General features: G+C 37.5%; 1 protein-coding gene across 16 annotated transcripts in view; it reads left to right on the forward strand.

Moving 5' to 3' along the window:
* The window catches only part of ripor1 (RHO family interacting cell polarization regulator 1), a 69,735-nt gene that overhangs the window by 25,828 nt on the left and 19,363 nt on the right, over nucleotides 1-24,544 (forward strand). For 8 of the 16 annotated variants that reach the window (XM_083552633.1, XM_083552629.1, XM_083552627.1 and 5 more), the window contains exons 2-6: nucleotides 17,200-17,323; nucleotides 20,376-20,528; nucleotides 21,838-21,916; nucleotides 22,274-22,297; nucleotides 22,618-22,671. In XM_083552633.1, coding sequence (XP_083408759.1) covers nucleotides 17,226-17,323; nucleotides 20,376-20,528; nucleotides 21,838-21,916; nucleotides 22,274-22,297; nucleotides 22,618-22,671 — 408 coding nt within the window. In that variant the 5' untranslated portion in view covers nucleotides 17,200-17,225. Of the gene's footprint in view, nucleotides 1-9,971; nucleotides 10,236-14,414; nucleotides 14,482-17,199; nucleotides 17,324-20,375; nucleotides 20,529-21,837; nucleotides 21,917-22,273; nucleotides 22,298-22,617; nucleotides 22,672-24,544 lie in introns of those variants that run through there. The other 8 variants (XM_083552637.1, XM_083552639.1, XM_083552638.1 and 5 more) reach the window with 2 other exon arrangements.

Here is a 24,544-nt window from a genome sequence, read left to right on the forward strand (position 1 = left end):
ATGGTGTACATGAATTTTGCCTTTTTACAAATTTTACATTTCAGCACATTTTTATTGGTAGGACCAATATGCAGCACGTTTCCTATTTTTTTGCAGCCTCTAATATACATTCTAGAAAAAATCCCAAATACTTTAACTTTAGGTGTATCAAAATAAACTACAAAATACAGCAGGTACACCATGCATCTAAATAAACTACTGTATTTTTGTATTTTAATAATAGTGAGCGTGACATTTCTTCGCCAACCTTTCATCAATCGACCTACTTGATCTGTTTCTTCGCCATTACACCGACTCGGTTAATAAAGTAAACAGTGTTTGATAGCAACAGCTCTTCTCTGGCTGTGTCACGCAATAAATCTGACATATGCAACCAGTTAAGATATTAAATATTCACATACATTTCCCTGTGATCTCCCAGATAAAGTAACGTAAAGTAACAGTTTATTGTTTTAAACTAGCTTAATGTTTAATGTTATTTAATTTAATTACTTTGTGTTCAGTAACGAAGGTTACTTTGTATCAGCAAAGTATTGACTCAATGACATTCATAAAAAAAAGAAAAAAAAGAATGATGGCACCAGTAATCATAGCAACTACTTTCTAACTAATTAATCTAATTGTTAATCATAAAATACAATAATAAATTATGTATCAGGCAGTCATTCATGCAATGGTATGCAAAATCATGATCCTACTAAACAGCTACTACAATTAGCGTACAATATTCGGCAATCAGATATTTATTGAGCAATCATTGGACACCTATTTGAACGCTGGTTTCTTACTTTAACCACTTTCTTCCATATGGATCAATTTTCTGTTCTGTTCTCAGCAAGTCTGGGCAAAGTATCTTACAGTATTTAAAAAGAAAACACTAAAGTATTTTGATACAAAATGTGAAGTCATTTTCATCAACCCTATCAAATACAAATGACAAAATCCTTTATTATACATATGAAATACGTATTTGAAATGTGTGTAACATAAATACTGCCCATCCCTGTGTGTGATGGATGATTTGGTGTGGAAAAAATCTTTGAGATTGCAATAGCAATAAATAAACGTTGATAGTGATCAAGGCTCCTTTCTTTTCTCGCCCCCTGCTCTTATCGGTCCAAAGACAGGACATGAGGGAAACAGGGCTTTTGTTTTGGCAGACTGGTAATCATAAGCATTAAAATGCTTATTGAGAAATATATATAAAATTATTAATATAATTATTTAATAATGTAATTATTCTTTTTTTATATATAAAATTAGTCTATTTTGCAATAAAATTGAGAAATGTTTTTTAAAAAAGGATGTAAACAATGCTCTTAGCATCATACATTACACTGACTGCGAGTGACTGTGTTAAGGAAAAATCCCCAGAGCCGATATGGACAAATACTGAGAAAAACCACATTGAAAAGGGATTTATGGGGTGGCTCAGGATAGTGTGATTTATAAAGCATTATAACTTAGAATTGTCTGCTATGCAATCAAACTGTACTAAATGTTTTGAATGGATGTTTAGCGTGATCATTTAACATCTTTAGGATTACAGCAGCAGTTCTTAGATACCAGTCCAGCTGAGAATGTCCACTGAAGAAATGGTGAGACATCAGCCTAAAAACAGCAATACCCATGATGTCTATGTGGGAATATCTGCAAAAGCAGAGAGTTTTGGAATTCATTCGTTCAACAGTAAATAATAAAAAAAATCATTCAAATTCTTTATTGTGAAGGAATTTTAATATGTGTGATTTAGTAGCATGGCTTCTGTACTTTTATTTACTTTGTTTAATGTCTTCCGTGGTAACGAATGTTCTCGCTTTACCTGCTGCTCTCATGCAACTTGTAATCAGAGCTTCGGGAATGTGCAGGAACAGATGAAGAAGACTGGCATGTGGGTTGTGGGAGTAAGTAAATAAGTAAAATGCTTATGGTGTTGGAATGCACTCTGATACAGTAATGGTGTATTGTTTGTGTGAGCGAGTGCCAGCAATAGGATAATCCTCATGCTGTTTATTAGCAAGCCAAATCTTACTTCCTGTAATTGCATTGTGGGATAAATGTGCTGTAAATAAATGAGAGCACAGCCCCCACTAACCACAACACCTGTTCCATTTAAAATCTGCACCATAGACCATTTCTAAAAAAGGAATAATGTTTTTTAAGCTGCTGGACTTAAGCTTAGAATATTTTTCTTTATCATTACTTGAGAAGATACATTCGGAAGAACGTTCTATATCGTGAGTTGTGCTGCATTTATTTCTACCGTGATGGATGAGATACAATGTGAAATATCACTAATACGTTTCACAAGAGTTAAGAGTGGTTTTATACCCCAAACCACTTTCAGCACACTACGAAGGATGTCTAAATAGCAACTATACACTCTGGTTGAAGTATATGCGTATATGGTTTGAGATTTAGCTGAAACCAGATGCTGGAACGATCTACTCGCATTAACTACTGGCGTTGATGTCGTCACAGTTCTCTGTACTGAGTGAAAAGAGTCACGTGTTTCTCCTTCTAAATGAAGTTGTCTGTAGCCAATTGGCTTGCTATTATGTTTGCTGTTTATGGAGGAGGAAGACTTAGCTGCACTGGCATGCCTCCATCTGTGTTCAACAGAAATTTTAAGCTAGGCCTTTGCTTTTTTATAAATATAGAATGAAGAAAAAAATTATGGAAAAGGTCATTTTCCAAAAATAGCCAAGTGCTGAGTTAGTCATTGTGTGAGATAGCAGGGGCGGGAAGAAAGGGAGGGGAGGTGTGAATGACTGGGTGAGTTGAGTGAGCACATTGGCTTGTGACTCAGGTGCAGTCTGACTCCTAACTCCCAGATGGCCCGTTTTCCACACGATAATACAGCTTTGGCTGCACAGATAAGAATCCCTTTAGTGATGTCTCCAAAACCCCAAACACTCCCTTTTATTTATCCTCTAAGATTGTTCCTTATCACTTTATCAGCAGCAGTTGGTCAAATCTTTTTCTTTACACCTTCAAATTTACTATCCACAAGGCAATGAGTGTAGGCGTCATTTCTCTTCACTTAGCGTTTGCAGCCTTTATAATTAATTGCGGCTGGATGTAGTCCAGCTGGATGAAAACAATTCTGGGTTTCCCCAAAGTGCTATAAAATCTCCAAATTAATCCAGGGAGTTCGCTGGTGTATTTCCCTCTGAAGCAGGAAGTCATGCTAAATGCGTATGAAAGCATTTGACTGGCTTATACAAGCGCCGTAGGCGTTTGAGATACACCACACCTCCACCGAATCTAAACAACCCTGACAGTAACTTAGTGAGGTAACTTAATGTGGAACACAGCAAAAGGAATATCTGATGGAGAGGCTCTAATGGTATATAAAGACATGGTCATGTTTTTACTCTAACTGAGAAAATCTTTTCTGAACTTTTTATCTAAACCACTGCTCACAATTGGCTAGTGTCACTTTGATTGACAGTGGAGAGAGAGTATTTCATCCCTCCCAATGCCAATTTACTCTCTCGGCTCCCAGGTTTGGATGGATGTGGTGATTTCTGGGTTAGAAAGCGAGCAGGTCTTTACACATATTTTTCGAGATATAGTATATTATTCAGCATTACAGCACTAATAAAAAGCTATTACACTTCTATACTTTTTTCCACTGTAGCAATATAAACTAAAAATAGATACAGTAAAGAAAATAAGTATTTGAACACCCTGCTATTTTGCAAGTTCTCCCACTTAGAAATCATGGAGGGGTCTGAAATTGTCATTGTAGGTGCATGTCCACTGTGAGAGACATAATCCAAAAAAAAAAAAAATCCAGAAATCACAATGTATTATTTTTTAAATTATTTATTTGTATGATACAGCTGCAAATAAGTATTTGAACACCTGAGAAAGTCAATGTTAATATTTGGTACAGTAGCCTTTGTTTGCAATTACAGAGGTCAAACGTTTCCTGTAGTTTTTCACCAGGTTTGCACACACTGCAGGAGGGATTTTGGCCACTCCTCCACACAGATCTTCTCTAGATCAGTCAGGTTTCTGGCCTGTCGCTGAGAAACACGGAGTTTGAGCTCCCTCCAAAGATTCTCTATTGGGTTTAGGTCTGGAGACTGGCTAGGCCAGAACCTTGATATGCTTCTTACAGAGCCACTCCTTGGTTATCCTGGCTATGTGCTTCGGGTCATTGTCATGTTGGGAGACCCAGCCTCGACCCATCTTCAATGCTCTAACTGAGGGAAGGAGGTTGTTCCCCAAAATCTCGCAATACATGGCCCCGGTCATCCTCTCCTTAATACAGTGCAGTCGCCCTGTCCCATGTGCAGAAAAACAACCCCAAAGCATGATGCTACCACCCCCATGCTTCACAGTAGGGATGGTGTTCTTGGGATGGTACTCATCATTCTTCTTCCTCCAAACACGTTTAGTGGAATTGTGACGCAAAAGTTTTATTTTGGTCTCATCTGACCACATGACTTTCTCCCATGACTCCTCTGGATCATCCAAATGGTCATTGGCAAACTTAAGACGTGCCTGGACATGTGCTGGTTTAAGCAGGGGAACCGTCTGTGCCATGCATGATTTCAAACCATGACGTCTTAGTGTATTACCAACAGTAACCTTGGAAATGGTGGTCTCAGCTCTTTTCAGGTCATTGACCAACTCCTCCCGTGTAGTTCTGGGCTGATTTCTCACCTTCCTTAGGATCATTGAGACCCCACGAGGTGAGATCTTGCATGGAGCCCCAGTCCGAGGGAGATTGACAGTCATGTTTAGCTTTTTTCTAATGATTGCTCCAACAGTGGACCTTTTTTCACCAAGCTGCTTGGCAATTTTCCCGTAGCCCTTTCCAGCCTTGTGGAGGTGTACAATTTTGTCTCTAGTGTCTTTGGACAGCTTTTTGGTCTTGGCCATGTTAGTAGTTGGATTCTTACTGATTGTATGGGGTGGACAGGTGTCTTTATGCAGCTAACGATCTCAAACAGGTGCATCTAATTTAGGATAATAAATGTAGTGGAGGTGGACATTTTAAAGGCAGACTAACAAGTCTTTGAGGGTCAGAATTCTAGCTGATAGACAGGTGTTCAAATACTTATTTGCAGCTGTATCATACAAATAAATAGTTTAAAAATCATATATTGTGATTTCTGGATTTTTTTTTTTTTTTAGAATATGTCTCTCACAGTGGACATGCACCTACGATGACAATTTCAGACCCCTCCATGATTTCTAAGTTGGAGAACTTGCAAAATCGCTGGGTGTTCAAATACTTATTATCCTCACTGTATATATATCACATACACACAGTGTGATTTATACAATGATATCATAGGTGCATATTTTTTAGTAATCTTAATGTATCTTGTCTCATGTGCTACTAAATCACCCAGGTATTTATATGCTGTGCTGCACTATGAGGAAGGGCGGTCAATGACATCATCAGGGTCATCATCCTTTGCTCTAAATATAAATCCTGGCAAATGATTCACCATAATGTCAACAATGCTCAATAAAAATTTATAATAGTTATAGCTGTTGGGAAATGTTACGTTTGCCATTCAGGCAAAACTGCCAGACGCTTTGTTTTGTCTGTTAATGGACTGTGACACGCAGACTAAAGAGCATGATGGGATTGCATGAGCCAGGTCTTTGTAGTGTACCCACAGCAGCTGTTTTAGTGCTATCTAAAATAAATACATGGCCAAGCTGCGTGTTTGCACGTGGGCATCTGTGTTTGTGTAGCAGCAGAGGTGCTACTGACATGCACTGTGCATCATCAAAATGTCATCTGCCACGTGCGACAAACATCAAGTCACTAACTCTTAGTGTTTCCACAATTATTGGCAAACATTGGACAGTACACGTAATAATTCATTTTTTCCACTCAAACATTCAAATAAACTTTTAAAAAAATATAAAGTTAGTACTTATTGTATCTGAGAGGTAGTTAATTATGAATAGTATTTTATGTATTATAGAAGCTCATCAAAAGAAATGAACACCCAAGGAACATTTTAAAATGTTTGAAAAAAAAAAAACGCTTTTAGTCTGGTCTACTGTAAACAAGATTCCTGCAATGAGAATAAGACTGATTTGAATTAATGCAGCATTTCCTGAGAAGTGCAAGTCTGTACAAGATTCAGGGGAATGACAGACATATTATATGACAGACAAAGAGGACAGATAGTTTGGTATAGTTTATGGCTGTTATAGTACCTTAGGAAAAAGTGTGCACAGTGTTAATGATTGTGTAAACAGGGGCTCCTGCAGGTCTAGCTATGTGGACACACATCCACCCACAAAACACCAGTGTCAACAATATGGGGATGGTTTGATAAAATACAGTATCTCACAAAAGAGAGTACACCCCTCACATTTCAGCAACCATTTTACTATATCTTCTCAAGGAACAACACTATAGAAAATATAGTTACAGATACAGTTTGTAAAGCAGTATATATTTACTGTCCTCTGAAAATAACTCAACATACAGCCATTATTGTCAAAATAGCTGGCAACAAAAGTGAGTACACCCAAAGTGAACATGTCAAAACTGGTTCCGAAGTATTGATATTTTGTGTGACCTTGACTGTTATCCAGCACTGTGTCAATCCTCCTGGGCACTGAATTCACCCGAGCTGCACAGGTTATTGCTGTGATCCTCTTCCACTCCTCCATAATTAGGTAACAGAGCTGCTGAAAATTAATGTATATCTAAAAAAATAAACATAGAGCATTTTTTTTCTAAAATCTGTCTGCCCTAACCAACTGATTTTTTCACATTTATCGCTCTTATATTAATAAGCTCAAGTTTCCTAGTAAAAAAAAAAAAAAAAAGAGAGTGTATGCTAGTGTGATTTTCATGTTTAAACAGTGTAAAAACACATTTTTATTGTATATGTATTATCCAAAAGTAATTAAACAAATTAGCATAATCAATTAGCATAATCATAAAATGCTTGACTAAATAATTATTGAAGTATGATTGTTCGTTTAGGACTCAAGGATTTATAAAATGTTTTCCATGCTTAGCGGATTTCAGTCACTAAAATCGACGATTCTCACTGCTAAATACACACTTTTTGCTAATAGAAAATGCTAATAGATTGTAATTCATGCATGCTAATAGAGAAGTTGTGGATATGTTAAAGTCAGCCTGCCGTATATGGATCTGCAGTCAGATTTTTGACACCCATGTGCCACAGGAAGTGAATCCAACATGCGGTGTATTGTTGTTGCACAGGCAGCATTGTCAGCGACCTACAGTGATATGCACATTGGCAGTTGAGTGTTAGAGGTTGAACCTGGAGTTCAGCTGCAGAACGATCATTTTAAGAACAGGAGTTTAGCTGAGGCACACACCTACTGATTTGACAGAATTTTCAAGATGATTAAATCAGAAATGCCTCCTTAGCCATGGAGTAGTTTTGCAGCTCTGGGTCTATTTCAGTCATTTTATTTGTGCAATTATGCATCATATTATTTTGCTATCATTTCGTCTCAAAAAGTACACATCATGCTGTACATCATAACCAGATGTTTTGTGTGCCTCTGGATCATGTCAGTTGTCCATATACTATCACACATGCTAATAGCTATTAGCTTCTAGCTATTGGTATTGTAGTGCTTTGCAGTGCTTAACACACAACAGTAACATTAGACAGCCCTTTCGACTAATTGATGTCATGCAAACCTGCTTTGCTACATGCATCCAGTCGTCCAGTCTTACGTGTTGCAGACTCACGCATATGCTTGCAGCTGTATATGTCATGTCGTGATGACAGCACAGCTTTACTGGCACCTGACTGTTGTGATTTATGTCATAATGCCTTCCTGAGAGTCACTTTGTGTGAACTGATAACCATCTTTTGCATTCCCCGATCGTACAGTGTAATGTAATAGCGTAAAGAATGCTCTAATTAAAGAGCGTGCTGTTTCTTGTGTATCGTTGACATTTCACATCACGAAATTACATCTGTAAATTCAGCAGCACAAACAACACACCTGTAGCAAGTTTAAACAGTTCATATTCACTCACAATACACAAATGTGTGTGGCTTTATTGTCTGTGTGTGATAATCTTGCATTTCCTTGGCTAGTTTTAGTCACTTTGTTTAAAAACTGAGTATTGTATTGTTCACGTCAATCATACCAACAGTTTTTCTTGTGAATGGAAAACTACTGCCTTACAACTAGAACATTTATAAAATGTTTAAAGATACGGTATACTTTTGTCTGCATAAATATAGTCATATTCGTATTCTTATTTTAAGCTATTGATATAGCATTTTATACTTTATAAATCAATATATCCTGATATAAATAATTGTCATGTTCGGCTTCAGCATTATCCACTTATTATATGCGTATATTAGTAAATAGGTTGGATGTGCATGTGTACAGTACGTGTGCAGCTTGATGGTGCTGGTGAATGTTGTTGGTTTACTCAGGATGTCTGTTTAAATGCTTCAAACTATGAACAGTTTGCCACTATGCATTATCATGTTACACATACGTGTTTTCTTGACTTAGCATAGCTTGGTGTGGAGATAATTACTGGTTTAAAAAGATGAAGATGACAAGGACATGTACGGTGGTTCACAAGTGTAAAAAAAACAACAAAAAAAACAGCAAATGAAAATTAAACAAACACAAAACCTACATAATTTTTTGGGTTTTACTGTAACCTTTCCATATTAGCAGTTTGTGTTTTTTAGTTTGGCTGTTGTTTTGTGCAATATATGGGCAAAAATGTTTTTGGATGCTTGACAATCAGATTTGCATGTGCTTTTTGAACATCCCATTCCACATGTAGTCCCCATTTGCTGTTATAATAATATTTCCCACTTCTGGGAATATGTTCCACTAGATTTTTTGGTGCTTGTGGAGATTTGAGCTCATTCAGGCGCAAGTGTATTAGTTAAGTCAGGTAATGATGTAGGGTAAGAAGATATGGGTGCAGTGAGCTTTTCATATCAGAGGTGTTAATAGGATTGAGGTCAAATAGTGGTCATATAGTAAGGCCCTGGAAGAGCTTCCACTCCAACCTATGTAAACCATATCTTCATGGAGCTTGCTTTGTGCACAGGGGTATTTTCATTTCCTGGAACAGGTTTGGTTTCAAAATACCTGAAAGTGAAGGAAATATTTAATGTTATCTCATTTAAAGACATCCTATGTAAATCCGTGCCTCCAAATTTGTGGTAACAGTTTGGGGGAAGAACCAGATATGGCTGAAAAAGTCAGATGTCCTATTATATAGTAAATTTATAAGCCACTGCAGACCTGACTGTTTTTTAATGAATATATGCAGACCATTCATTTAAAACAATTTATACATTCACAATTTTACATTCCGTTTATACTTCAGTAGTATTTGTAAATATATACAAATGGAAATGATGTAAAATGATTATCAGGCATTGGTACTTGGCAAACATAATTAAGTTGCTTTTTAAGTTGGTGAATTCTCATAGTTGCATCAGGTCAAATGATAATATTAGTTCCCCTTATCATGATGTAATACGATTTAAGCTGCTGTGTGGCTTCGGAACAGGAGAATGATATAGTCGTTTGTTATGACTGGTTGTAGTAAACATAATGTATTTCACCACATTCCTGTTACAGAAGGGGAATTGCCCTGAATAAGGCGATAAGATACTGATAAGCCTTAACTTTGGCATAGTATCTATTACATATCTCAGTTTATTATGGCTTCAGCAATAACTTAGTGAGTCACTTTAAATATTTCTTTGGAAAACCGGTTATATATTCCTGTGATGTTAAATGAAATCGGTTTCATATTCTGTCCATGTACGTTTGACCCTTTTATCTCGTCAGGACAATAAAAGACTTCCTGGTCTAAATGAAACTGTTCCGTGTAGTGATGTGGTGTCTGATAGCTGATCCTCTGGAACGGGTGTTTATCATGGGACAAGGCGTAGGGACTTTTGCTGCTAGAGGGAGAGGCAGGAAGAGTATGATGTCAGATGTGGAAGCATACAGGAAACAGAGGGAGGAGGAGGAGGAGAAAGAGGGAGCCTTCCCTTTTCCTGGAATAGCCTGTATTTCATTCTCCCTGCCTTTTCCCTCTCTAAGCTTTCAGTATCAAACAGCATGATGAAGCAGCATAACGGGACACTGATTTCTCCCTGAAAGCGAATTGCTGAGGCCATCCTGAAACAACCTGAAGAGACGCTCTCCATTGTTGTCAACTAACCAAAGGCTGACAAACATGTACAGTGGATATGGAGGTACTCTTGAACTCTGAAGGATCTGAGAGATGTGTCTGAACATTCAGAAGTTTGTGGCTGGCTGTTACTGGTTTTAGCGTTTGCTGTAATCTTCGAAGAAGAAAACTGGTTTAATTGCAGCTGACTAGCTTTGTTTTGGTCATGGCAGGAAATGTTTGTTTGTGATGTCGGCTTTGATTGGATGGTCTCCGGTGATTGATTTTGGTCATTCATGTGTTTAGGTGTTGTGGCTTTGTCCGGTCTGTCATTAGCCTGATTACTTTGCATGTTTGAATGCTGTTGTTTATAACATGTTTGATTTTTTATGTGGTCCGTCAATTTTTGGAGCACTCAGTTTTCCCATTTGGAGTTCAATATACTGACCTCTTAAAAGCCAAATTTTTCCACTTTATAAGCATCACAAAAAGTAAATAAAAAAGGTTGTGTTTGGAGCGAGGGGGTGTGGTAGGAGTACAAACCAATAATCTTAGGCAACTGGAAACTGAGGCAGATAATGATAGGAGGGATTAAAAACCATGTGCCATTTTGTCTATGTGCATGATCTATGTGAATTCTTCTTCACTGTTTTGTCTCAGGATGTATGTCCTGCTATGTAGGAGGTCCCTCTTGGTTCTCGTCGGGTGAGAGAGGACACCTGGATTGGATGTATATGCATTAAATTCTCCATCACAGTCTGACACCTCAGGGTTGGCTAACCTAAACAGGGCAAGAGGTCATTAGGGACAGAACATGTCCTTGGGCATGCAGCTCAGGTTTACCAAAGCCTGTATTTGCAGGGGCTCTAAGAGCACTCACTAGAGATAAGGGTCACTAGTTCAGCATAGCTATAGGGGGTTGTGGCTTCAAGGGTAGAAATTATTAACATAGCAGGTTATTGGAATTTGACACACACACAAACACATAAAATGTTTTGAGATCACCTCTTGCCTAAGAGTGAGGAGGCAATATAGGGAATACAGGCATACACATGCCTCTCTTTCTTTTTGTCTCAGTAGCATAATGGAAGGAAGGATATTTTGGGTGGAAAGGAAAAAAAAAAAAAAAAAGGTTTACGTATTATTAAAAAGGAAATAAACCAATTAACCAGCATAATCTTGTGGCCCTGAAAAAAAAAAAACATTTATTTTATTGCAGGAATATTATTTTCATCTTTATCCTTATTTTCTCTTAACCATTTATGAATCATTTATGTAAATTGCCCAGTTAGTCTATACAGTGTATTTGATTATCACTATGGTTGAAGGAATTTCTTTGCTGACAGACCAGTGGCATGAACCTGATGCTTCAGTGTTTTAAGATGCATCCTAATAGCATAACATCCATTTTCACATGCTGTTGATTGTGGAAGAGACTTTGCCTTCCTCTTCCTTGCTTCTTGTGATCAGGGTGCTAAGTGCTATTACATGCTCTGGGCACTACAGACAGCTTATCTGAAATATGAATGGAATGTGGACTGAGCCTGACTGTAGAAAAAAGCTGTTAATTTGTCATCATATTGTCAGAACCCTGCTATTGCAACTCGGTCCTTATTTCATCAAAGGTTTTTTTTTTTGTAATGATATATTTGAAAAATGCCAGAGACACATAATTGCATTGTTTTTGTGTTTCCATGCGTGCAAGGTTGAACAGGATATTAATGTGAAATTTGTACTTTGATCAGTTTACACACAGAACAATTATTATATAGTAATTATTTGGATACTTTTGTATGTGCATCAGTGCTGTTTAATCCATTCAACACTTCAGAACCTTAATTGTGTCACATAGGTACTGCTGAGTGAAGTGATGATGGGCTCATGTTGCTTCAAGAACAAGCCTAACCTGTCGAATACATTAGAACCTGTCAAATACATTACTGAATGTTTACACTTTGGCAGATTTAGTGTAAAGTGACACACACTATCTGAGAGATAAGTTTAAGAGTTTTGCTTGATTTGAGATGATTGATTTACGTTTACAGAATTGTTCCTTTGACCAGTTGTTAACTAGCTTGATTTCTGCTCGACTGTCTGGGTGCTGTTATTGTCATATTGTCGTATTGTATTTCTATGCTTTGAATGCTTCCATGTCTCTTTCTGAGCAGATGAGGATATGAGACTTGCTCAAGGACTCAACAGTAGCACTTTGTTGAAACTGGTATTCAAACTGATGACCAACATTCCAGAGCCCTTCCTGCTGAGCCACTAGAGAATATTGTGTCCTCTTCTTTGTTAGCTAAGTTATGATGAGTAAACTATTAGTTTTCGAGAGTATCATGGTAAACTAGCAGGTGGTATACTCAACTCCCAGCTCTAGAGTCCTGGCCTGATCATGGGCTTTTGCATGTTCACGTCATGTCTGCATTGGTTTCTTACCAATGAGAAATGGCAAAATGGTAGTTAAGACGTTGGACGACTGAATTAAGGAAGGTTGTGAGTTTAAATTCCAGCATCACCAAGCTGTCATTGCTGGCCCTCAACTGCGTAGTGTTATAAATAAGATAAATGTAAGTCGTTCTGATTAAGGGAGGAATGCCAAATGCTGTAAATGTCTTACCACAAAAACCTTCCATTAGGCAAATTGTGTCTCCAAATTTCCCCTCAGTTGTGAATGAGTGTGTGAAGGTGTGTGTATATATGTGAGCTGGAATGACTTCCCATCCAGGATAAGTTTCTGCCTCACACCCAATGTTCCTGGAATAGGCTCCGGATCCACCACAGTGCTCACCAGGAAAGCGCGGTGTCTGAAGATGGAACTGCTAACCTTTTTTTTAAATTAAAAAATAGACATTATTATTCTTTAAATCCATCAGCACATGACAAAAAAATGTTTTATGTGGGTTCTTTTGAGTTTGTGTATTTGCTTTAGATTTGCTTCGTATTTCGTATTACTAAGGACTTGTTGGCTAATTATATATAAGGTGGGTAACAGTGCTCATAAACACATAGCAGATAGACCAGTGATGCTATTATAAACTAGCAATGGGTTATTTGCAGCTTTTGCAGTATCAAAGTGTCTCTTTCCTACTGGGTTTATTTTAACAGATTGTTAGTTAACACAAAACTCTTGAGGGCTTTTTTTGGCCTCAGGATAATCCTTTTTTAGTGTGTCAGGACCCTTAATTGTTCAATATACCTGTGAAAAACCCGGAAAACGAGTTTACAGAAAGTTTTGTTTTGGAGTAGGCATGACTGGACTGTGGTTCCCCAGAGAAAAGACAAAGACTGAGTAGGAGAAGTGTTCCTGTAAGTCTTGAGTGTTTATGGGGATTAAAGAGGGCTCCATTCTAATCCATTACCACAAGCGATAAAGTGCAGGCTAAAAGAAGGCTGATTCACTGGTCTTGTGGTTGTATAAAGCATTGCTAGGTCAGCAGTTTGTCCCAAGTGGTGTTGTGACCCCTGATAAGTTGTAACCAGAGACAGTTTGAATTGTCAAAGTAAACAAATGTCATGAGACATTGCACCTTGGCAGGAACGTGTATGATGTTTCTCTTTGGGTTAACATCCCTGCTGGGAAAGAAACAATAGAACAGAACTTGTAATGGTTTCCACTACAAATGCCATTACAAGCCATCAGCTGTTAACCATTAGAAATAATTTCCAACTCATTTTGATCATAACAAAACCATTGTAGAAACTTGAATCTCTAGTACCAACATGTACAATGTACAAGGTTCTAAAGGTGTTCCACCTGCCTTTAAGGGTATTCCAGTAGACATAACAAGACAACAAGAGAAGGCAGCAGATTGCTAGTTCTATGATTCTGTGATGTTTTCTGCATTACAAATTCTATGATGTTCTCTATGCTTTCTTTTTTTTTCAACTGGGATGTGTCCTGTTTGTGTGAGCTGTGTTACTGGACAGTGGGTGGCCCCATCTGCTTTGTTCTGGAACAGTCCTGGAAAAAGGCCACACAGTCAGAACAAAATAAACACCCTGACACACATGTTTCTAAATTTCACAGTCACTTATTATAGTAGCCAATGGAGCGCCATGGGCAAATTCACAAATTTACGCCATCAGCAGTTCCCATCAAATCCTGATTGTGTGTGAGTTTTCATCTGAGTCAAGCAGGGTATTGCCAGGCAGGAGTTCAGGTTATGGAACCTAAAACATGTTTTTACCCCTATGGAAGCTTCTGGGATTTTGTTATTTGCAGAGTAGGAGGGGGTAAAGCGACATGTTTAAACATGGCTGACATGACAAGCTGAAGATGTGTCACTTGACTTGTTTAAATAAGAACAAGCAAGAGAAGGTTGATTCAGGTAAATGTGTACATGTAAATGAAATGTTATTTAATGTTAAGGATGATTTCTGATCTTACTTTGGATGCTGCAGCTAGATGTTTTTACTGTTTTTTTTATTTATATGGTTGATGTAGTTGTTAGTGAGGGACTTTATCTAAAATATTTAGTAGTATGTTTAACAGTATGTGTAGTATGGCTTGGGGACTGTAGGCACACAAAAAGTCACGGGTCAGAAATCGTTATTTGCTTATATCGGAGAGTAGAAAAAATAAATGCTAAATCGGCTTTGTTTTTTTTGTTGTTGTTTTTTTGTCCAACAAATAGTTGGAGCATGACAGTTCTTGCAAGTCAGACCTCTAACTTTGAAGAGTCCAGCACATTTTATCAGTAAACATGGCCAAAAACTGCCTACTTAACAGAAAGGAAGTGTGGGAATATCTCAAGAGAAATATTTCCAGCATAAATTTTGAGCATCCTTTAAATATTAAAACCAGTTAACATTATTGTTCAGTCTAGTAGCTATACAGTGTCTCTGTCAGAATCGTGTTGCGATGTTAAATGTTTGAAAGGCTGAAATCCACTGCATACATAGAGGTGCAGAAATCGAATCAGATTACAGCATTTAACATTCTGAAGTTGTAACCAAAAAAGATATCTGATATTATTATCTGAGTCTGAGACTAAAGCAGTGATATATTTGTGTACAAAATCTGATTTAGGAGCAAAATGTGTTGTGGGTTAGAAACTGAAATGAGGTCAGACCACTTTTTTGAGCTACGGAGTTACATTTAAGAATAAAGGATTACAGCCTTGGAGAGTTGAGTTGTGGTGCTGCCATATCAAGTGTTAATGCAGGTTTAGTAAAATTCACGGTTTTTCTGTTCCTCTGAGATTTTAAATAAACCTTGATTTCACTCTGGGTGCTTGTGTTTCCAATAAACTCATCATCTCTATTTAGAAAAACACTGGAGTATTGAATTAAACCAGTGTAATGAATAAACAAGAATAAACAGACTTAAGAAATTCAAACAGATGGTAAAGGTATGCAGGCAGGCAGTCACCTGATAATCTTCTGACTTTTGCAAAGTTGCACTGAGGCCTTGCACAAATTTGAATCATTTAATAGATTTAGTATTTTTTTTACTATTCACAGGATGAACCATTCTGCATTTCATATCACATAAATCATGGAGCTTTTTGCTTGAGACTGATAATTAGTTATTTTTCATTTCTGTCATCATCTTGTCTTCTATTCTTACTACATTTCTTATAGAGTTTTCAATATCAATATATTCTGAAATACAAATAGCTTTGTTTCATTGTGCTAAAGACATGCTAATGATCTCTTTATCTTTGTAGCTAAGCTTATTGTGGTTGTCTCAGCAGTCGTGGGGACTGATGTCATTGCAGGATGCTGCATTTACTGTGGCACAGTCTCATGAAATGCTCTATGGGGGGAAAACAGAGATGAAATAAACAAGCATTATTTAACTAGGATGGTTGTTATTGGGCTTTAAGAGTACATCCCTGGTGTAGAAAGTTCAGAGGTGCCACTGTGGCACGGTATAATGATCAATGTATAAGCAACAGTATAATGATGAATGCTTGGTAATGATGATCATTTTGACCTTCTACTACTGGATCAGTTTTGGTCCAGAGACTTGGAGACATTTTATAAATATTAAATTTTCCTAATAAGTGATTTAAATGATTCAATCTTGAATTTATTGAGGCCATGAAACAGGGGAACGCTTGATGGAGACAGTTTACACCCTGCCTACTTATCAGCATGGCATGCAGTAGCATTGTTTCAATCAGGGTAAGTCCATGAGTGTCTGGGTTTGGTACTTTTCCTGATTCAAGTCTTCCATGACGACTCTGTCTTGCCAGAGTGTCTTAGGTATTGTTTCTGAACTGTGACTGAGCTGTCTTTGAAATGTCTCCAGATATAGGCCACTGATTAGATACAAAACAGACCAGGAAGTTAGTGACAGTTTATCTGTACTAGAAAAGACTGGACACAGTTAGCAACAGAATCTAGGCTTAAAGGAAGAGATTTTGCCAGGGTGGTGTTCAGGATGTTCTACAGCCATTCAGTTCGGCTCTGAGCTCTCTTCCTGAGCTCCTCATGGGCCATTGTTTTCCAGAGTGGAAGTAGTGACCCATCATGCTCTCTACAGCACTCTCTCTCCACAGGAACAGGAACCACATAAAGCCGTCACTTAGCAACACAACAGAACCTTAAGAGCTTACTCTGTATTGGAGCGTCGTCAAGCAGCTTACAGTTGTTTACGTCTTGGGTTTGAGAAAGAGAATCTTCTGATTTAATCTGCTCACATAACTCACTGACATGTTTATATAACATATTTTGTGTGCTGTGTCGAAAAAAAGATGTTTGCTCCTGATGTTCTGTTAGGTGTTACCTAACTCTGAATGACGTTGTTGTGGGAAATTTTGTAAATATTGTTGTAGTTGAAATGGCAGTGAAGCACTGTAGATGAGGTTTTGGGTAAAGTTGTGGAAACTGCTTTTAAACCACTTTGATTTTTAAACATTCCTTATAATTCAGGTTAGTTTCTCAAAAAAAAAGTGCACCTAATCAGATTTATGATGTCAAACACTCCTGCAGCACATGATTTATACACAAAAAAAAAACGTATATCTGTATCCACTCATTAATTGAGCAGTATACCTAATAATATTATAACTCTATATTTGTTTGCTTTGTGTCCACAGGGACTCCCTCCAGATCAGTATCCACGATGTCCCTGTCTGCGCGGCCTACGCGCCGAGTCCTTGCCAGGTCCATCACTAGAAGCCAGTCGTTTGCCGGAGTCAACTCCCAAGACAAGCTCTATAGGTTAGTCCAAATGTAAACATGCACATACATGGTTTGCATCAGGAATGTAAGAATGTCTAATCCAAAAATGCTTCAATTATAGTAATAAGTATCTGGTAGTTGCCAAGGGTCTTAAACCAGAACGGTCTACTCTGGGTCTTGCCTGAGACACGTCTGATCATCTGGTCTAAGGCTGGGCAGTATAACAATAATGACAGGTTACTTGTCAGGATATTTACATTTTCCACCAATTCACCTCAACATTATATAGGCATCAAAGAATTATAAAAAAAATAGCTCAATTGTGCATAATTATCAAAATATTGATATCAAATCATATTGGATGGTTTTCCTTTTACTGTTGTAACAAGACAATTGATGCTTATCGGTTCACACTATTAAACAAACAAAGCTGGTTTTCAAACCTTAAAATTAGAAGGATCTGTTTTGGAGTTTCAATCAAAGCTGAAAAACTTGGGGGTGATTTTAACATTTGTCTCTCATGTTCAGAGTACGGTTAAAACCTCTTTTTTTTTTATCTCAGGAACATTGCAAGACTCCGCCCCATTTTATCTTTTTCGGTTGCAAAAAAATTGCTCAATTCTTTTGTTTTCATGCATCGATTACTGTAATGCTTTGCTTGCTGATGTTTCGAAATCTACATCAAACAAATTACAGGTTGTTCAAAATTCAGCTGCTGGGATTCTGACTAAGACCAGGTCTGGTGATCATATTTCTATAGCTTTGGATTTATTGCATTGGCTCCCTGTCAGATTTCCGGATTGATTATAAAATTCTAATGCTGACCTGTAAGGCCCTACATAGTACGGCACATCATTATTTGACACAGATTTTAATTGTCTACACTCCAAGGCGAGATCGTTCCTCTGATTCCGGCCTTTTGGTTGTTCCTCCTACCTGTTTACACTCTATGGGTGATCTGGCTTTTTCCACACATGCACCAAAGCTGTGGAATTCTCTCCACACTGAGATTAGACAAGTCTTCTACTGTTTTGAAATCTTTTTTTATCTTTATTTGTCTTTTTCTTCTGTGCTTGGAAAGCGCATTGAGATACTACTTTTAAAATCACTGTATAAAACAAAGATTATTATTATTTAGTGATCACAGCTGACAGGATGTGTTTCCAGTCGGTGTTTCCGCCAAAAGAAATGAGTTCACCCCCAGAAACTGACCCCTTCAGTTTAGACCGCAAAAGGAAATGTTGCCTTTGCTTTAGTATGGGAGTGTGTGAAACACACAGAGAGAGAAAACGAGAGAGCGATAGAGAGAGAGAGAGAGAGAGAGAGAGAGAGAGAGAGAGAGAGAGAGAGAGAGAGAGAGAGAGAGAGATGTTTTAAGAGAGAGAAAGAGAGAGATGTTTTAAGAGAGAGAAAAAGAGAGATAGAGATGTTTTAAGAAATCTTATTTTCCAGACATACTCAATTTTCGGTTTTCTTTAGATGAAGCTGTCGGAACTCAGAACCCATCTCTGAGTCTCGACAAAGCCTCAAATCCAAATATTAGTGTCACAATAATTTTTTTTTTTATGTAATCATAAGCTGTCTCTTCTGGAACATTAGCCACTTTTCAAACATTGCCAATACATTATGGATGACTTCTGTGTTTGTACACAGATTCCATCCTGTCAAATTGATTGAATTCTGTTATTTTTGTATTTCTATATTACATTGCATTAGATAGCAAAACTAAAACATGAGTGTAAAACTGCATCGCTGCTGGCTGCTTAAACAAAAATAATTTAGAAGTCATTTTAAAGAAATAATTATTAATAATAAAATAATTAAAAATAATAATAATAATTGTCCAGCTGGATCCTTCTAATAAAATCTAAAGCAGACTTGCAGAGCAGCTGTAACCTGAATTTTGTGGTTTAAAACATGAGTACCGTATTTTTCGGACTATAAGCCGCTACTTTTTTCCCACGTTTTGAACCCCGTGGCTTACAACAAAGTGGCTTATTCATTAATTTTTCCTGGGTTTTTCCCGGTTTCACAAACTTTAAGCCAAAAAACTAAATGACATAACATTAGACCAATGACATTTCCGGACGGAAACGAAAAAACGCATCTCACCTGTACCTGTTCACCTGTTCTGAGCTGCACGGCATCAGGAGAAAAAAAGGTATTTTTAAACACACGACGATGCCAAAAAATAAACACCCGAGAGAAATAGTTAAGAAAGGAAGGAGGAAGACAGTGAACAATCACTTTCTGTCTGGGTTAAGGGATAGCTCGCTAACTCCAGTTGCAACAGAAATCATATAAGCACAGACAGGTTTCCAAAGTTTGTGCTTTTTTATTTTTCTTGGCAACAGCGTTACATGTTAGTCAAAGAAACTTAGAAATGAGCATCAGAAAATAATAAGGACTTATTCCATATTCCTCTATGCTCCGGGGGTCCCTTACGAGGAAAATATCAGGGTCCGTGACGTCGGAGTGACGTGGGGCCGCCTTCCCGTGGGCTCACCACCTGCAGGAGGGACCGTAAGGGACGGTGCTGTGAGGATTGGGCAGCAGTCGAAGGCGGGGGCCTGCTTAGACTGCTGCCCCCGCGACCCGAATTACGGATAAGCGGGTGAAAATGAATGAATGAATGAATATTCCTTGGTCTTGCACACATGCAGTAATAGCGGAAAAGGAGCCACAACATATTTCACCCATGTAACAGACACTGTCTTTCGTTAAAGCCTGTGTAAAGTTCACTAGTTTCAGTGTAGAATCAGTGTATACACGGGTGCGGCTTATTTATGTTCAAAATAAAAATCTTGTCAAATTCGGCTTATATATGGGTGCGCTTTATAGTCCGGAAATTACAGTAACTTGATTTCTGTTTCACCTCATATAGAGGGCATTTGAGTGTTTCCTTTATTATAAGAGAAGTGGAGTTTTTTAATCTGAGGGGTGTTAATTACAGTTTCATTTGATGCTCATTTGATAGAATCATGCTTCAAGAAAGTCATAACTGAAGAAAAGAGCAAACAATTATTTTTCAATAATTCATCTGCACTTGATTGTATTGATTGTAAAGATGGATTGTGCCTTTGTGTTTTAGGAGCCTCTCCGTGTTCCGCACCCCATCGAGTGCAAGAAAAACTCCCTCTAGAGGAAGCAGGATGTTCACCCTCTCCGCCAAGTCACCTCCTCCAAAGGTGCCCCAGCCTGAGAGGCTGGACGAGGTGTATGAAGCTCTAAAAAGAGGACTCCAGTAAATACACTTATACACATCAAAATCTAAATATTGTTTAGAAGACGGTTGTAGTATGCACATGGTATAGTGCAAGAGTTTTCAGCTAAAATCTATGAAGGTGCAGTAACTATTGTACAACGGAGCAGATAAGCAGCTAGCAAGACCCAAAAGCAGTTACTTTCAGTGTATATTTATTAATGATGTGTTTTTTCTAGATATGACAATTAGAAGTGTTTCTCACTTCACATTACCTCTTTAGGCCAGTGTTTTAGACTCTAAACAGATGAGAGCTGTCGCTTTTGCATGTGATCTGGGTAGAATAAATGTGTACTCCCCTTTTCACCTAGTAACATAATTTTTATAAACTCATGTGATTTATGTACAGAGGATCTTGTGTGAAAGCCAGTTTGTGTGTACAAAACTTGACTCGCTGAGCTACAGCCACTTTTTCATATGTTTATTGGCTCTACTGCAGTATTTATTCAAGTACTTTGTGCAGTCTGTTGAAACACTTTGCATGTTCTGTATCCGGACCGCTCTTCATTAATGAGACAACTCCTGAAATAGGGAATCAGAGTTTACCACTACATTTTAAATAACATAAATACATTCTTGCTAGCATAAACAGTCTTTTGGGGAATAAATACCGATCAGCCCTGAACATAACGGCTCCTTTTACAAAACAGGCTACCCGTAGTAAAATAATGTTTTGTCACAAAATATTTTTGCCATTTTTTTGCTCAATCAAACAAAGAGCCAGTTTCCATAATGAGTGCTGATTTTGTAGCTTCATTAAAAAAAAAAAAAAAAACGGGTCTCATTTAAACAGTGTTGCTTAAACTAGTCCAGTTTTACTGTTGCGCGTGCTGAGTGCTTATACACTTTTGTTTGTTGTACACTTATACATCTTTACTTGTATGCTATGCTTAATCTCATTTTAAATCCCAGTTGCAGTTGTTTTTTTCTAAAGCTTTAAGAATAGAATATTGTAGACACAAAAACTCTATTTATTTTCTAGACTCAGGAGTCATTTGAGATCAACACAGTCATGCAAAGAACCTGTATATTTGAGATCTTATTTAGGTGTTCAGGATATCTAGTATCCCACAAAATAATTTTTGATATAATAAAGAGCCTAAGGTGATCCAAGATCAAAAATATTCAATGTATGTAAAATTCCTAGTTGAATATAGTCTGACTAATGACTTAGAGTTCAGAAAATGTATTTCAGAGATTCTGTGATACACTGACTGAATTAACAGTTACATGGCTGACATGCACAAATACCAGTATATGTCAGTATATCTGTTGTATTTTGCACTTCCAGGTGTTATCTGCAGGTCCATCAGATGGAGCTGGATAGTCTGAACCGACAAATGAAGGAATCTAAGAGGAACTCGCGCCTGGTAGGTGAACATGACTGAGATCATACAACATGCAAAAACAATGTTCAGATTAATACATTCAATTCATTAAAACATTGAAAACCAGTCAATAATTGTCAAACTGGAATCCTCCATCTTATTAGTTTAGTGGAGCTTCCTCTGGATCAGCACAGGAACTCTAACTAGTAATGATTTCTCTAGTGGAAACATACATAAAAACATGCTTAGATTTACTGAAAATGTTCAGTAGGTGAGGAAAAAGCAATACTGACAATGCAACTAGATGCATGTGTTAGATATAAACAAGCAGAACTCTGGCGTTAGAAGAAGTGTTTGAATATGGCTGATGTTGGTTAATCTTCTTCTTTTTGCTTACAGGGATTTCTTTATGAACTGGACAAGGTAAGGGAGATGCTGTCTTTTACTGCTACTAATGTTCTTTATTTAGCATCTACAATATTTAAATATGTCAACTAAAGAACAAAACAAACATCCATACTTAGGGATCCATACAAAATTTATTCAAATTATTTTTTCATATTTAGCTCAATGAACAATGAAATAATCGGTGCAGTAGATATTTTTTTGATAATGGACAATATATTTTAGCACATATTTGAAATTGGTAGTCATTCTTTTGGGGGAAAAAAAAGGGTTTTTTTGGTGTTTTTGGTTTTAATGTTGCGTTAAGTAATAATAAGGTTATTGGCTGTTTCCTGCAGCAAGTCAAGGTGATTGAGAGGTTTATGAGACGACTGGAGTTCCACCTCAGTAAGGTCAGTGTGCCATATGTTTAGAATGTGAACGCTTTATTTTACTTATTAATAATAGGAGTTTGATATAAAGAATAGCTTAGAAAGTAATCTGATCTGTAAGCCTGTGCATTTATTTACATGTGTGTGCTTGTGTGCATGTGTGTCATACAATACACCATGTCAGCAGCTTTGTTTAAGGGATTATGTACAGAACTGATTGGGTACTCTATACAGAACTGAACTGGAAAACCAAGACCAGGCCCAGAGATGCATGCATGTGTGTGGCATACCATTTTTATCTGTTTAACTCTTTACATTTTCAAACTAGTATTTTAATACATTTGATTTTTGATTAGATCATTTTATAACGAATGAGCATTAGTAGCAGTGTTTATTAACTTAAAAGCTGTCAAACAAATCATGACCAAAATTCACTCAGTCAATCAGCATCTGAATTGGGAAATTTCCGTGAAAGTAAATTCTCTCCTTTTGTATTTAATGGGTCAGTGTTTGAGTCGGTCCTTTATGGTCTTTCAGGCATGGCTGACAATTTTCTCCTCTTTTTTTGTTTAGCAGTTCAGAGAGTTTAGTGATTTTGTTTGGGCACATTCAGTTAGAACTTGTGACCAGTGTATTCAGCAGAGGTCTGTGTTGCTGTCGCTGTGAACATGATTTATTTTATGTTATACAAAACAAGATCATTATATATTTATATATTGTACAGACTATTGGTTATATGATCATGCTGCACATTTGGTCATAGGATACAATAGAATGAATCTGGAGAAATTATTGTACTGAACAGACTCTACCAGCTGAAATAGCACAGCAGAAATGTACTTTCCTAGTGACTAGAAAGTGCAAGTTTGAATCCATATGATGCAACAATCACCCATGGCGGGGACCTGAAATAAAAAAATTGGTCATGCTCTCTGGGTGGGGTGGCATACATTTCATGGGCTTCTGTAAGCTTGTGTATGCAGAAGATGCTGCACTGTTTTGCAGTATAAGAAACAGTTTGAAAAGATACAGTTGGCTGGCTACGTTGGCTGTCATGTAAAAAGAGAAAGCTGGCTGGTGAAAAGGCACTGGCTATAGGGACATTTGGTAGAGGTTTAAATGTCTTTTATCCATAAAAATGTAAACATGTTTGATTATTACTTATATTTGAAAGAGGCAAAAGAGGAAGCATATCTAACCACAAATGTACATGCACATAAAGACATACATCTGTATGTGTGCAGATGAACCAATTGAGGATGTAAAAAATGGGCACACATGGTTACGCGCACACACACACACACACACACACACACACACACACACACACACACACACACACACACACACACACACACACACACACACTCTGATAGGGGTCAGAGACAGGGGCCATCCTCCACCAGTGTTCTCTGTCTCGTTGAGCAGTCACACTCTAATTTCATGGGCCAGAGGACACCCAGACATCTGTTACACAGGAAGTGGCCTTCATCCTCATTTCCTTTTCCTCCTCTCTTGTAGTCAGCTTTGTTTGATGTGTGGTTAGTTTATGAGTGCATGACATCCCTGGGAGTTAATGCTATATATTCATGACACCCATAAACATTATGGATGTATATCCTTAAAGAGAGAAACATTCTTAAAGTGTAGTCTATTCACTGTTTATGAATGACATTTTAGATCAGTTGCAAGATATTTACTTTAAAGTTCAGTATGTATATACGAGAATGGTCCATATAACCGTTATTAATGTTTAGCTGTTTCCGTTTGCTAACTATGTTATAACCCAGATTGCACACTTACCACCAGAACTCTTATTACAATACTCTAAACACCTCCAGATGATGAGTGTTTGTGTGTGAGTGTATAAGAAGAGAGAATGAGAGCTCTTTCA

The sequence above is a fragment of the Silurus aristotelis genome (genome assembly GCF_946808225.1).
Source record: "Silurus aristotelis genome assembly, chromosome: 10".
Lineage (NCBI taxonomy): Eukaryota > Metazoa > Chordata > Actinopteri > Siluriformes > Siluridae > Silurus > Silurus aristotelis.